Source organism: Anas acuta, chromosome 3 (genome assembly GCF_963932015.1).
Source record: "Anas acuta chromosome 3, bAnaAcu1.1, whole genome shotgun sequence".
NCBI lineage: Eukaryota > Metazoa > Chordata > Aves > Anseriformes > Anatidae > Anas > Anas acuta.
Window position 1 is genome coordinate 6,196,669 of NC_088981.1, and position 15,642 is coordinate 6,212,310.

The window sequence follows — 15,642 nt, forward strand, 5'->3', positions numbered from 1 at the left end:
TGTACCTGGACTCATTCTGGTAACTTGTCTATTCCACACAGTCCTTGTGACTAATCTTAGCATATCAGGGTGTATATTTTTTCTTGGAATTTGTTTTTTGAAACATGTCAGAACTATATAGCAGGTGCAGGTAAATGCCCATAATACTGACAAGTAGATTCACATTTACTTTTATCTTCCATTTCCCGAATAAATAAGTTGCAGTAGTTTAGGTACTGTGGACTGCCTTCTTCCATGCTTTAATGCTGTGAAGTATGATGACGCTTACTGCTTAAGAAAGGGCTTTGCAGTTACTCACTGTTATGCACTATTTGCTGATACAGTAATGGAGGAGAACTTCATGACAAGCACAGATTGCATTCTGAAAATAAAAAGCTGTGCTTTAAGAAATTTTGAAGATACTTAGTACTTTGGTGCTGAAGTTCACAGTCAGCCTACAGGATGCTAGATTTTTTGGTAATTGGTTCACTGGTAGAAGAACAAGCAAACAAGTTTGTGGAAAAATGCTGTGAACTGTAAACCTTGCAGAATTTGCATGAATTTACAGAGTTTTTTTTTCTTCTCCCCAGTGAAAAGAATATGTTTCAAACTGATTTAGGGAAAGGAAAAAGTGGAAGGAAGATTGACAGGTAGACAGTTTGATCCGCAAAAGTTGGCAGGTAGATCCACATGAGAAGTGCTTCATATTGTGGTTTTCTATGATGTGAGATACTTGCAGAAACCTTGCAGTTCTATTAAAATATAGTGCATCCTCACGTAAATCATGGATTCACATGTTTGTTCTTGTAAGTGGCCAAAGATATGAGCTTGGTACCATGTCTCTTGTTGGTCTTGTGACATCTATCTCTCCAATGAAAGCTGCAAATCCTATTTTTTTGGTTTGCTTTTATAAGTAACAATTAGCATTTGAACCAATTTGTGTTTTGATGCTGAGAAAGTTGTACTCAGTATACAGTGTGCACTACTCCACAATTCTTATCAGAAAATGTGTACTAAATTGCAGTTCTTAGGAATTTATGTGACAAAGAGCATGATCTCCCAGCATTGTTCAGTCCATTGTAACGTTTCTCTTTTATCCCCAAAATTACCCTACTAACATCATGAAATATTACCCCCTGCTTAGGATCTTCTTTTTTTTTGATCATCGGTCCTCTCACATGCATCCTGTAATATTGAGAATGTTTGCTGCATATATCAGAAAGAAAATAAATCATAATTTGTGACATGAAATTTCCTCTTTTCTTATATAAATACGCATTTTCTTTAACTTTCTGCAGATTTGGGTATACTTTTGTGTCACATTTGAAAATCTAACAGTATTTGCATACACAAATAGTGATTATTCTTTTTAATGTGTTTTCAGGGTTTAGTAACTGTTGAAGATGAACAAGCGTGGATGGCATCTTACAAATATGTAGGTGCCACAACAAATATACATCCATATTTATCAACAATGGTCAACTATGCTCAGCCTGTAAAATTTCAAGGTTTCGATGTAGCAGAAGGTAACATAAAAGGTTGAATGAAATAAAAGTATTTGTCTGCTTATTTTAGGTAGTTTTTTTTAATCTCTATATTTCATGAATTTAGAAATAGATTTAGTTTAATGACTGTCATCCGTCTCCCTGAATATAAAGTTAGCATGCTATTCTATTGATCATCCACATGGAGTCACTAAATTACTGGGAGAATATGAAGCTGTTGCGGTTGATTATATTCTATAGACCCTTTCAAATAAATTACTTTTTTTTTTTAGTTCATCTTTCAGTAAAGTAAGGTGAGAGTGGTTGTCACAGTGGTCAGCAGTTAGCTGAAGCTTTCATATTGCACTACTAGACCATTTATCATGTTGTTTGTCTTATCTAGCAACACAACATAGGCTCTAAAAAGCAATTTTCTCCTCGTGAAAAAATTAAAGTTTTGATTATTTCCCAGGAAGTGAAAGAAAATAGCAAGTCAGAACTGTTGCTTAATTTCTCTTCAGTATAATTTGATTCAATGAGTGACAGATAGCGGGGAAGCAGACCTAAATTTGCTATATCCTTCTGTTAGGCATAGTGTATTATTTTGAATATGACATTACAAAAGTGCTTTAAAATATCTTGTCTCTTCTTTCTAGAACGTAATATTCATCATAACATGTCTTCTTTCAATGAATCAGTTGGACTGGGGTATTTGAAGACCCATGCCATTGAGTTTGTGAAGTATCCTTTCAAGTCCTCCTGGCTATTACTAGGACCTCCTCTCTATTAATGCTATGGATAAACAACAAATGAACACTTCTAGATTTGCAGTGTTCCATGTCTATAGTGGAACAAAGAAAGTAGCTTTATAAGAAACAGTAAGATTAATGTAAGAAATACTGAAGTTACCAGGATGTGACCATACATTTCTATGATGTTATTTAATTTTCCTTGATGAATTATACAGTTATAATAAACGACAAATGAGTCGGATATACCCAAAGGGAGGCCGAGTGGATTCAAGTAATTACATGCCTCAAATTTTCTGGAATGCTGGCTGCCAGATGGTCTCACTGAACTATCAGACCCCAGGTAGGCAGCAACGACCAGTGAACCTCGATCCTAAAGAATGATTTGGACAGTAACTCTCAAACAGATGCCATGGATTTGCTTCTGGCATTTTTTGAGGAAACGGACATATGGCTAAATAATATGGTGGGGGGGAATTATGGAAGCGTAAGATAAGGAGCAATTAAAAAGCTCTACTCTGAAGGAAAATTTAGTCTCCTTTCATGGGAAAATAATAGAGTACTATAACTTCTCAAATGATAATGTTTTATTAATAAAAATATTAATTGCGGGGGGATTGCTGTTTTCACAAAACACTGCTTTGGCACAGTTTTGTGTGCATCTCCAAAATAAAGATGAAGGGAGTATACAAATTAAGATGGTAAAAAGTAGTGACTGTGCCAAGTTCATTTCTAGACCAACTGTTGTGAAGTGTTAGAGAGTCATGTGTTTAGCATCAAAGAATGAGGTCTGAGATCACATCTTAGAGAACAATACCCAGGACTGTAAATGCCTCTCCACAGCAAATACTGAGAGGAGTTCTATTGTTCTGTTCAATCAAGGTGTGAGTATAACTAACAGGGTGTTTGTTTTGTTTCCTTTTATAATTAATATAGGAATGTCTTCAGCTATATATGTAAAAGAGCAGTTTTTCCATTTTCATCTTGTAGCTGTGATAGGACCAATGTTCTGTATTTTTTTTGCTTTTCTTTAAAGGTGATTTTGGTACTGTAGAAACTTCTAAAGATCATGAGCTCTGTCCTTGGCACCCTTGCCATGACTGATTTCTAACTGAGGAGGCAAGAGAAAGCTGTACTGGAGTACGCTGCTCGTAAACCAGTTACTGAACATGGTTTGGAGATCAGAGCACATATGCAAGCTTAACTCTTCTCCCAGTACTGCTTCTGCCCATTGCACATTGTTCTCAGCCCCTTTGTATTGCAAAGAAAAAGAGTGTTAATTTTGTCATTGGAAATGAACAACTTTCCTCTGTTAGTCTTCCATGTTCCGGCGGTGCTGGCATGCTGAAGAACAATTGAGGAAATAGAAGCTAAGGCTGGCCAGTAGGGTAAATAATACCTCATATGAGCATATGAAAATCTTGTATTTTGTGTAACAGAGAACATATAGAAGAAATGTTGTTCCTTTTTATAAGTAGTGTCTGTGAGCAAAAGAAGACCTTTGTTATTGCTAAACAAGGATGTTGTGTTCCAGTGTAATTTGAAACCCGCAGGAAAACATATAAAGTTTGGGAGAGGGTTTCTGTTTACTCTTCCGTCTTTATAGACAAATGCCATAATAATGCACCAAATAAAACTCAGGTGCCTTAAAAGTTGAAACTAAGCAATGCTGCTGTGATATCTGTGGTTTCTTTTTGTGGTACTTTATTCAATTAAATCCTTAGAAAAAGAGCAATATTCATCTCGCCTTCTTTAAGACATCAGGATACAGGCATCTTAATCAGAGGTGGTTCTGTATGATCACTGTAGAGAAATACACAATTCCAGAATGTTTGCTCTAGATGTCTATCTTAGAACAAAATTAATTTCATTGTTAAAAGTGTCTGTTATTTAAAGTGATTCTGGATCACTAGCGTGAAGAGAGCAATCTGTACTGTAAATGCCAAAAGTTAGATGACTAAAATCCTATCCCAGGTACTTAACAACCATAGACTATGTTTGAATTCAGGGAGGAACTGTTTTCTAAGCACTGCTTGTGCTTCAGCGTGGTTGATAAAGCTTTTATAACTGTGAAGAAGCCTGAAGTTTTCATATTGCTTCCTTTTGGTTTGTAGGTCTGTGTGTACTTTATATGCATTAAATTTAAATTTTCATTTAAACTGATTATTTTGGACACAGTCTTATTTTCTTCTCTTAAAAGGATTGTTCATGATCTGCATTATTCAGGAAGAAAGTAATTTTTTTCTCTTTTGACAGATTTAGCAATGCAGTTGAATCAAGGAAAATTTGAATATAATGGATCATGCGGGTGAGTGATGTGATTTAAACTGTTGTCACTGTGTATCAGAATTCTTTACTATGGCTTTAATAAAATTTTGTCACTATTAATTATGTGTTACGAAAGAAAAATGGGATGTTAAGTGAGGAGTAGAAATTAACAGAATTCAGTGAAATGAATATGCTTTTTAATGATGTCCAGTTTTTAAAGATGAGATAGAAGAAGCTTTGTGTACAAATTATGAAGATGATCAGGAATACCATTCACAGTTACTTAAATCCATCTTCAGCTTCTGTTTTCAATATATATATATATTTTTTTCAAAATTATGACTGAGAATGAAGATTCATTGCAAGTTCACAGAGTATCCAAATTTCCCTGTGTTTTTTTTTTTTGGCCTTGTTGTTTGTTTTTTGGTTGATTGATTGGGTTTGTTTTTTAGCCTGTACTTTGTGTGGAGAGCAGATTTCACAGAAAATGGTGTTTCATCTCTAAGTTCTTGCTCATTATTTTTGCATGAAAAGGGGTTCTCAAGCAATGTTGATAGATTTTTTTTTTTTTTTGGATGCTGAGTGTATACCTTAATAGGATAGATTGATCTTTAATATCAATAGAAGGGAAAAAGTTTGAGGAATTGTAGGAAATGACAGTCCAGAAACACATTAAAGTCTTCAAGCTCATCCTGGAGAAGAAACAACTCTTTTACTCATGGAAGTCTTATTTAGAAGGAAAATCTGAGTAGATGGAACTCGGTAAAAAATCTTCTGCAGAATGGTCAGCATAGTACTTCGCCTCTCCATACCTTATTTTCAAATGTGAACTCTTCCAATAAAGGCTGTTGGGTTTCTCAAAAGTGCGGTCTTTGGTCATGTCAGGAAAAAAAAAAAATCTTTATGCCAGAGTATGGTTCCTTTTTTATTTGATTCACTAGCCTAGGAGAAGAGCAACTATGTACTTCTGGCAAATTCTCTGAGACAGGCTTCATTGTCCACTAAATTTCTTGGTTCTTGTGTGAGTCTTCTGCTATTACAGTAATATAGTGGTAATAGATAGTAATATAGTGGTAATATTTTGTAAATGTGGCGCTGTTTTATCACAGAGAGAAAATACTCAGGGCAATGAAAATAAAAAATTACATTTCCTTCAGTCTGTTGTCCTTTTTTTTCTCTGATTTACAGTTTTCATGCTGGTGAAACGAGAACATGAATATTTTTTATTTCAGCAGGCCTGAAGTCTAGGCTTAGCATGTTTCAGATAGTTCCCTTCTGCCTGTAGTCTACTTTAAATCTGTAAAATATTATAAAATTGCACTCATTTTTAATGTGAGAATAGTAAATAATATTACTTTCCTAAATGGAAAACGTGTTATGAAAAATAGGAGAAAATGCATTGAGAGTCTGTCTTTCAAAGTTTTACTAGCATTTTTTAAATTATTCATGAATCCTGCATAAGCCTTTATAACATTGTCTACCTGTGATTGCTAGAGAGACTAGAGTGTGGATTTAAAAAATAAATAAAAAATTAAAAAAAAACTAGCAACTGCTGTCTGTCAGGGCTACAGAATTAGCAAGATGACTCCAGTTACATGTTTTCTTCCACCAGTGGAACAAAATTCCTCTCATATAGCGTAGCATTTTTGTGGCTCAGCTACTATTTTATTCTGATGGCAGAATCCTTGGCTTCTGATTCACTAGTGCACATTTTAGCTTCATTGATATGTTGATCCAGTGTATAGTCCTCAGGGATGTATTGTAAGTGTTATTATGGTAGCACCTTTCGTGCTACTATAATTAACAATCTGTCAGTACTAACATCAGCTGTTTTCCCCAAGGTTTTATAACTGAGATGAAAAAATTAGCTTCAAGCTGAAATTTATTGTATGAGTCTTGACTCTCTGGAAGTATTTCATTAAAAAAAATAAATAAATAAAAATAAAATTGTATGTTTCTGTTTGTATTTTTCAAAAGCATTAAAGAAATAAAGTAAATGGGAGCATCTATTTTTATTATATGATACCTCACTGTATTTTTAAAATGTGTTACTAAATTATTTTGAAATGTCCTTTATTACATTACATTTATTTTCCTCTTGAGATCCAGGATTGATGTAATCCCTCACTAGCTGGTAATTCAAAATTAAGAATAACATTTATCTCTATTCTAGGTACGCAGTGTTATTTCCTCACACTTGCAGCTAGAATGAGTCTGTATTTCACAGCACTGTAGGAGAGTTTGTTGTTTAAACTAGAACATCCATTTCCATTTATTATATAGTTAATACAAGTACAGTTTCCACAAAAGAATAACTTTCTTCTTCTTTTTCTTGAAATAAGCTATCTACTTAAGCCAGATTTCATGCGGCGACCAGATCGGACGTTTGACCCTTTCTCTGAAACTCCTGTAGATGGTGTAATTGCTGCAACATGTTCTGTACAGGTAAGACTGCTACAGACAAACTTCTGTCATCTCAGAACATCCAAAATCACATTTAAATGTGAATAGAAATAGGATAGTTGCAAAAACTGTTTGGGTTGTCTGTGTGTCCTCAGATTATTTTTTTTTGTAGTTGTTTGTTTGTTATTGTTGTTGTTTGATTGCAGGCTAAGACATCTGTGTTTACTTGATCTGAATTGAACATGATATAATTAGAAATGATTTGTTATTACACATTTTCACTGAACATTAAGCCCTCTCATGCTCTTCTTTACATCAGAAATGAGTAAATGAGTGGAGTTCATTTATGTGGATAGTATGAAACTGTACAAATTTCACTCTTCACTACAAGGCAAGAAGGAATATGGGCATATGTGGACAGGATATTTTCAAAATAAGTAGAGAAAAATGGCTCCATGAGAAAAGTGGCTGTGATTGAGGTCATTACTTTAGAATCATCTATGACTTGCAAAGTCTATAAATCTTCTGTTGTGGTTCCAAAACATAGCTAGGCATCGCATTTTGGTAATTGTAAATCCTGTTTTCTGATTTGACACTTGACTCTCTTTGCTCAAATACCCTATGAGCAGCTTAACAAAAGTTTGGCTTTCAGTTGTCTCTTTTTGTGTGTAGCAGAGATCTCAAAATCTCTCTGAACAAGGATTCATTGTGCATTGTAGACAATTAAGTTTCATTTGCACCTCCAGAAGAATAAAAACTTAAAAATTAAAACCAAATTTAAAGGCAGCACAATCTTTCCAAGGAGGAAGTGGGATCTGGCGGTGAGAACATAGTGCTACAAAGCACTAGAGATGGTTCTTAGATCACTTATTTTGTCATGTGTTTTTCTTGAGTGACTAAAATTTGTGTATAATTCCATGCTTCTTCCTTGAACCGGTAAGAATGGAATAATAATGTCAACCAATTCATTCAAGATTTGTGGAAAAAAAATATAAAAGGTTTTGTTTGCAATGATTACTGTTTGGTGCCTACTCTGAGTTGGGGCTTTGCTGAAGAATGCTGTGCATATTTGACATGTGGGAAGATACAGTCCTTACAAAGGAGAATGTACAATCTTATTAAATAGAAAACATGCTCGGTGGATGTAAACAGCAGAAAGAGCGCAAAGAGAGAGAAAAAGAGATGGATCAGGGTTATACAAGGAGTCCATCTTCTGCTGCATAGTCTGTTGATTCTGAATTTTATTTGTACTGCAGTGATAGCTAAAAGCCCTGACAAAGAGCAGGGCTTCCCTTGTAGATGCATACCATTATTTAAAAATAAAAAACTGTAAGAGTAGACCAAAGCCAGTGCTGGTGCCCCTCTACCACAAAATTTTTCAGATTTGTTATCCAGAGTGTTCCCTGGAAGAATGTTAGATCATGAAAAGAAAAGAATGTCTCAAATAAGCTTAGATCTGCAAAATCACAATTCAATGATTTTCTTCCCTCCTTGATCTTAGTAATGAAAACGTTAGCTGTATTTTTAAGTAATAGATCATCTTGATGGAATAGAAATTTGCCCTGGAGTAATCACCTGCTGTGACTAGATTAATCTTGACTTGAAGTAAAATCACAGCAAATCTTTATATACATAGCAATACAGAGGAGTCATGCATGGTGTTTTGTTTGCTTGTTTGTTTGCTTTTTAAGCATCATGCATTTTCCAGACAAAGAATATAGAATTAGATTGACATGTGATTTCTATAAAACCTGCACCAAAGAGAAAGAAGAGCAATACGTTCCTTTTACAACTTTGTAAAGGAGACACATAATGGATTCTGAACAGAAAAGTTTAAAGCATATTTTGAGAGCAGTTGCAAAATAGTAGTGTCCAATGTGTTTGTTTCATTCAGTATATTTTGTTAAAACTTTGAATGCCTCTGTAGACAGCAGCTAATTGGGCTCCTGTCTTATGACTTGTTTATAACTTTTAATACCATAACATAGTGAGTGAAGTCATTTTTTGTTTGTCACATTTCACATTTATAGAGCTTACTCTGTAAGCTCATATAAGAGAACTAAAATGAAAATTAAGGTTATGTTTAAGGTCTTATCATAATTTTTCCAAGTAAGTGCAATTTTACCAGTAATTATACCATTTTCAGATGATTAAATAAATATCTGCTCTGTATAAAGCTTTTGTCGGAGTGCCTTCACTAAATAAAAAATTATCAGTATTTCCAGTATTCATATTGTGCTGTGTACATTTTATTGTTGATACTCTCTGTACTGCGTTTCCTAACTCTTCTGTTATTATGTTGCAGGTAATATCTGGTCAGTTTTTATCAGACAAAAAAATTGGTACGTATGTAGAAGTGGATATGTATGGTTTACCCACGGACACAATACGTAAAGAATTTCGAACACGCATGGTGATGAACAATGGTCTGAACCCTGTTTACAATGAAGAATCATTTGTATTTCGAAAGGTAGGATATTTGGAAAGCATGGTTTGTTGTTGCCAGCCCTTTTGCACATGAGCATCCTTGCTCACTTGAGCTACCCTTCCCTGCTTCAGTCTGACTGCTCACATGAATAAGTGCTGCTCCCATGAAAAAGGGTTTGTAGGGTTCCTGTTTACTACAGTAAACAATCTAAAGCTGAAATAAGCTTTCAAGAGATTTTTTTTTTTTAATTTTGCATTGTTTTGCTTTTCTAATGGATAACCTCTGTAGCTGTCACATGATTTTTTGTTTCTGTTTGGCTTTTCCCTCCCCTTTGCTTCCTCTTCCCACTCGGAGGTAGCCACCTCCATCGTGGCCATGCCTGTGTTCAAGGTATGCAGTCTGCTCAGAATGAGCCCCCGCTGGTGGACAACATCATTCCTTGGAGATTTCTTCTTCCCTGCCCTGGCAGTGGCTGCTATCTTGCACTGTTCCTTCAGCCCAGAGGGCAGGTGAGATGCTGCATCCAAAGCTAAGGTCAATGTTATTACATGGAAAAGTTGGAAGGGTGCTGTGTTCCTCAGATGTGTTGCCAGCTCCCTCCTCCATGTGCATTATGTACCTTTTTTTTTTCCTCAATAACAAAAGAAAAACAAACCTTTTTTTCTTAGTATGGGGGATTTAAAAAGAGAGATCAGTTGTTATTGCCCATGTTCAGTTTTTATCTCTCAGTCTTTATATATATGAGACACACACACATATATATATATACTTTTTTTTGTCAGCTGGAGTTTCATCCAGACTACATGTGTTAGCAGTGCTGTCTTTGAGAGTGTCTGTTTCGCTTACACCTGTTTTGTTGTCATGCAGAATTGTTGCTCTTTTATTCCAAAGTGACAGACTTTGCCGTGTGGTGATATCACTTTACTCTTGGGTATATGACACACGTCATCTGCTTTCTAAACAGTATAACTATTTTTTAATAGAAATGTAATTAATGCAACAGACTCTTCTGAACTCAGATATTTTCTGAAATGAATGTGAATTCAAGCACTTTACCCTGTGTATGAGAAGACCCAGGGAAATTGCTTAAGTACATGACAGGCAATCATGCTGCCCATGGCTTGCTGGCCATATGGCCAGCATCTGCTGCTTTACAATTTGTCAAATCAAAAGGCCCATAAAATACAGGGTGCACTCAGCTTCATTGTAAAAGCAGGGAACCTGTATGTCATGACATTAATATGATGGCTGATGCTAATATTCCTTGGACTTTCTGCTCCACTCTACAATAAACAATTACATGGTCATACGTTCTCTCAAATAACTCATACTGTAAGTCAGCCAAGAGATTATTTTTCTTCATCCCAGGTCATTATTGTATCAAGCTCAGCACTGTAATCAAAACGGATATTGATGACCAAGGCAGATGAATAGCGTAAGCACAGCAGGAACAGTTCTGGTTGAAGGAAATGAAAATGTGAGGTGCACAGTGTTAAATGTCATGAGGGTGGGAATGCCTTCAAGGACACCCTAGAACAAATGAACAGAGAGGGAACCATAACCTTCTTAGTCCCCACTCCTGCTCCCTAGTCAGTCTCTGAGCCCATCAAGTAACGAAAGATGTACTCATCTGTGGTCTGTAAAGGAGAGATCTTACCTGACCTATTTGGGTTACAATGTTCTCCTTAAGCTGATGTTTAATCCTACACAGTTGTTCTCAGGTAACACATTCAATTGTTTTTCTGTCATGTTTTGTTGTTTTTAATTAAAATAAAGCTTCAGTCATTCTAACCAAGTTCTGTGTTGTCGCTCTGTTGTGTAAGGGGAAATGTGGGTCAGTCCTGGTAGTAACCTGTGCTGTGAATGTGTAGTTATCACTCATCCTAAGCAATTGAGCAGGATATTTATGAATAGCTCAGGTGGGTACAGAAACCAAAAACATACTTTATTTTGTGGCTTCTAAGACCTAAAGTTAAATTGTTAGGGGGAAAGTCTAAGGCAGATGGTAGATGCAATTTACTTAGATCTTTTGTACCATAAGCATCAATGAATAGAACTGGGTAGGGAAAGGTTGGGAAAACCTTTCCCAGCACACAGTCAAGTCAGACTGACATAGAGGCTACACATCTTGGTTAGTCTGTCTTCTCCTTGCTGCGCCACACACAGAGGCAGCATCTTTGTTCCTAGGAAGAAAGGGGATTTTTTGCTATTCTTTTGGTCACTCAAGGTGAGAGCTGACAGATGCAGATAGCTGGCAGCATCCCTGCCCACCATGCATACCTTTCATGTTTTGAGTACCCACTTCGGCTGGCAGCACACCATTTCAGCGGGTCTTTCACCCTGTCTTGTCCTCTGTCTGCTTCTCCACTCTGCAGAACGCATAGTTCAGCATGCATCCCCATCAGCTTGTGCTTGCATTCCTTCCATTCTTAATTGCCCTTTTGGATACATCCCAAATTCAGTCTTTGGGTCAGAATTCTTCCCAATTCAGTGTTATCTACTCTTCAATTGCCATGGTATCTGCCATTTCCCAAATAGTATTTACCTGCCTGTTATTGATGTCACCAGTAACATAAAATAAATACACAAAATATTTAGCTAGTGTAAGTGTAAGAATGTATAATTCTGAAATCACCTATTATTTATAGTGAAAAAAAAATAGGAAAGGGAATCTGAAAGTATGAGGTTTGCAAGGACTGATGTTATCATTCAGTGATGAGTCTGTTTCTAGCATACAAAGTGAATGAGCAGATTGCTTCAAACATGGGAGGTGGGGAGGGTGCTACTGTATTAGTCATTAAATTTCTTCATTTTATGGCTTTCCAGGTTATTCTTCCTGATCTGGCTGTCCTGAGAATAGCAGTGTATGATGACAATAATAAGTTGATTGGTCAGAGGATCCTGCCTCTGGATGGTCTGCAAGCAGGTTACAGACACATTTCACTTCGGAATGAAGGCAACAAACCACTCTCTCTTCCAACAGTTTTCTGCAACATTGTGCTTAAAACATATGTGCCTGATGGTTTTGGAGGTGAGATAAACCTGTACTTCTGTGTACTGTAAATCTTGAGTGTTGTGGAAGTGCTGAAGTACTGTGGTGTCAGTATACCAGCCAGGAGTAGACATGCATTGCTGGAAAGATGAGGTTTCCACTGGAAAGATGCTGTGGAAACCTCACATCTTCAGTTTAGAAACCAGGTTTCAGACCAAGTACATCGGTGTTAATGGTAATGAAATGTGTCCTGTTAAATTACAAAAAATTATGGGACATAAACTAATGCTAGAGTTTGTTTTCTGTTTGTTAATACAAGGAAGTGTTTTTTTGTTTTGTTTTGTTTTTTGTTTGTTTTGTTTTGTTGTTTTTTTTTCTGATGTATAGGTTTGCAAGGGTGACATGTATTTAAGCTGTAGTGTTTGTCCTATAGGTCTAGACGTGCACTCTATCAAACAAAGCCACTTTTGTAGTCCTGAGAATATTAGTGTATTGTTGTTAAAAATGGACAGTGAAAAAAGTCAGTATCAGAAACCATTCTGCATTTTTCTTTCCCAAGTTTATATGTTTTTAGCATGTTGTAATTATATTTGGATTTTCAGGGAAGTTGTTTTTAATCTGAGCCATTTCCATGATCAGTTTGGCAGGGCCATCATCATTTATACTGAGCAGTGGCAAATTGCCATGTCTGGATATGGGCAGGCAGCTGAGAATACACATTACACAGATTTAAGTGGTGTAATGGTTAAGTTCACCCTCAGGGTGTACCTCTGGGAATTGTGTTCTTCACTGCAGATGAAATTCACTTGTGTGTTAGACAATATGTAAACCACTTAAAACTGTAAAATAGAAATTACATTAAATGTTTGTGCTCTGATTCTGCAGCAAAATGAAGTTCAACTTGAAGTTGATTGGTGAGACATTGTTGATAAAAAAAACTTTTTGCTTTTTGCAAAAACAATATCAAATCTGGTATCTATGCAAAGAATTATTGGTGGTTTTTCCATAGTACAAATTGGAGAAAGAGAGGATTTACCTGGTACATTGAATAATGTATCTAAAAGACTGTTTGCTGGTATTTATCCAAACTTTAAAAAATAAACAGGGCTAGACTTCAATAACAGTAACTCCATGGAAGAAATATCAACAGAAGCATTCATATAGGTCACATATGAAACCCTGACTGTTGCAAGTCAGCTGGAGTTTTGTCATAGGTCTTGGAGCCCTGCCATGTCTTTATGCAGCATATTTCATCAACAGTATTTAACTTCAGGGACTCTGAAGACAAATGTAAGCTTATGCTTAAGCTTGAGATTCTCAAGGCTGTAATTGGATCATGAATCTAAGGGACACATTTAAGTATGTGCTTTAATTTTTTTCTGAACTTAAGGACAGAAAAGTTGCCAGTAGATGACTCAGCTAAAACATTCCCTGAACTAGGGACATGCTTCTGATTTGGGATTGACGCTTTTCTGAATGATACTACCCTTTTTCTAAGAGTAGAATTTAAACTTAGAGGAGTTGAGTATGGTTCAATTGGCTGAGTGTGTGGTGTAGTAAGAAATTATTACTGTTTTTTAAGCACATTATGCAACTTCATAAATGAAAGAATTGTTTTTCATATATAATTTGAACAATTTGGTTTAGAATTTGCAAATTGTGTGCAGCTCAGTACTGGTTGATCTACTGCATTGTCACAATTACTACAGGTGGTTTATCTGGCAGACTTGAGGACTTAAAAATATTACAAACCCTAAGTATAATTATAATTACAGTAAAGTGCTGCTAGAATGAGAAAACTGGGTGTCGCGTCTTGGTGTAGTGTTGGGAAAAACAGGCTCCATATTAATATGAACTAAATGAGTTCACTTATTCTTCTCTCCCTTCCCCAGATAGTTTTGATGTGCCTCATCTATTTTTCTCATTGATATAGAGCAGGCTGATGAATAACTGTGAAATAACTTTTGACACTCATGTGGAATCATTAATATTCTCCTTGCATGTGTTTTTAAGTACCTATCATCTGCAGTGCACCTTTTATTGTTTTATGAGCTATCATTAGGATCTCCATGGTTGTTTTTGCAAACAAAAAGGTATAGCTTGATTCAATAGCTGCCTGCTTTCTTTTTTATTTTTTATCTTGTATGAATTGGATTTAAAAACTTGTACTGAATAATAACTCATCATTAATCTATTATAGTCCTTACAAGATGCATAATTTTATTTTTTTGTACAGTCTACTTATTTGTGTGTGTGGTTTATCTGCATCAGCTACTCTGTCCAAATAAAACAAAACACTGGTGCAAATTAATTTAAATGAAGGAGCATTCTCCAAATATATATTATTCTTCTTTAATATATTATTCTTCTATAATATTCTTCTATAGTAGAAATGTGTAAGTCACTAATTATGGCTGCTTAGTTTAGTGGTTAGAGTCCTCTGTAATGTACTCTTCCCATGATTTTCTCCCTTCTATATTTAATAGGGATTCTTTTATAGAATGCTATTCCCTACACCCACTTTACCTCACTGAGGAAAGAGAAACGTAAGCAAAGGACAAATGACAGTGTGAAAAGCAGTGATGAGTCACATCCCACTTGTAGAAATGCTGAGCCGTTGGTGTAGTGCTCATATGGTTAGTAATACAATTCACAAAGGTCTCACTCTCCCAAACATGTTAGTCATTTTTACTTTGAAGCTGATGATAATCAGCTGTTTTCAAATGACGCATTGTTTTTAGCAGGGTAGTCCTGGGTTTTCATTGACGTATAAGTGCCAAGGACAAAAAGACATGGTTACTAAGGCAAGAGGCAAACATTCAGTTCTAAGCTACCATTGATATGGTTCTAAGGCCATGGGTACAGCTGAAAATAAATTCTTCATGTTTTTGTGCATATAAACTACAGTTTCAGATGACATAGTTGGGTCACCAGTTACTGGAGGGAACTTTATTTGGGAAAATAAAGAGAGCCATCAAGATTAATGCTGCCTATTTAATACAACTTTTGTGGGAATGGCAGCCCAGACTATGCTATTTTCCTTGAGAAATGCATCCATTGACTTCAAGGGAGCTCACAGACAACTTGGGTTGAAAGAGATTATATAGTGCAGCCCCCAACTGGAACAAGATAGAAACTTCCTCCTGAAGCTTTTGATGGTTGGATGTTTATTGCAGACATAGTCAGTGGGTTGCCTTTTCTGTCTCACATTGTTGTAAGCTAATTTGGAAAATGGCCAAAAATATGACATGTAACATGGACAACATTCAAATAATGAAAACTGTGAGTGTCAGAACTGTCATTGCAGAAATAATTGTCTATTATGCTATGAGTCCATTT

At 35.8% G+C, this 15,642-nt stretch overlaps 1 protein-coding gene across 12 annotated transcripts in view; it reads left to right on the forward strand.

The window, feature by feature from the left end:
• Window positions 1–15,642, forward strand: part of PLCB4 (phospholipase C beta 4) — a 230,209-nt gene that overhangs the window by 178,475 nt on the left and 36,092 nt on the right. For all 12 annotated transcript variants that reach the window (XM_068675401.1, XM_068675397.1, XM_068675396.1 and 9 more), the window contains 7 exons: window positions 1,364–1,505; window positions 2,120–2,204; window positions 2,431–2,555; window positions 4,469–4,520; window positions 6,823–6,925; window positions 9,189–9,353; window positions 12,138–12,342. In XM_068675401.1, coding sequence (XP_068531502.1) covers window positions 1,364–1,505; window positions 2,120–2,204; window positions 2,431–2,555; window positions 4,469–4,520; window positions 6,823–6,925; window positions 9,189–9,353; window positions 12,138–12,342 — 877 coding nt within the window. The remainder of the gene's footprint in view (window positions 1–1,363; window positions 1,506–2,119; window positions 2,205–2,430; window positions 2,556–4,468; window positions 4,521–6,822; window positions 6,926–9,188; window positions 9,354–12,137; window positions 12,343–15,642) is intronic.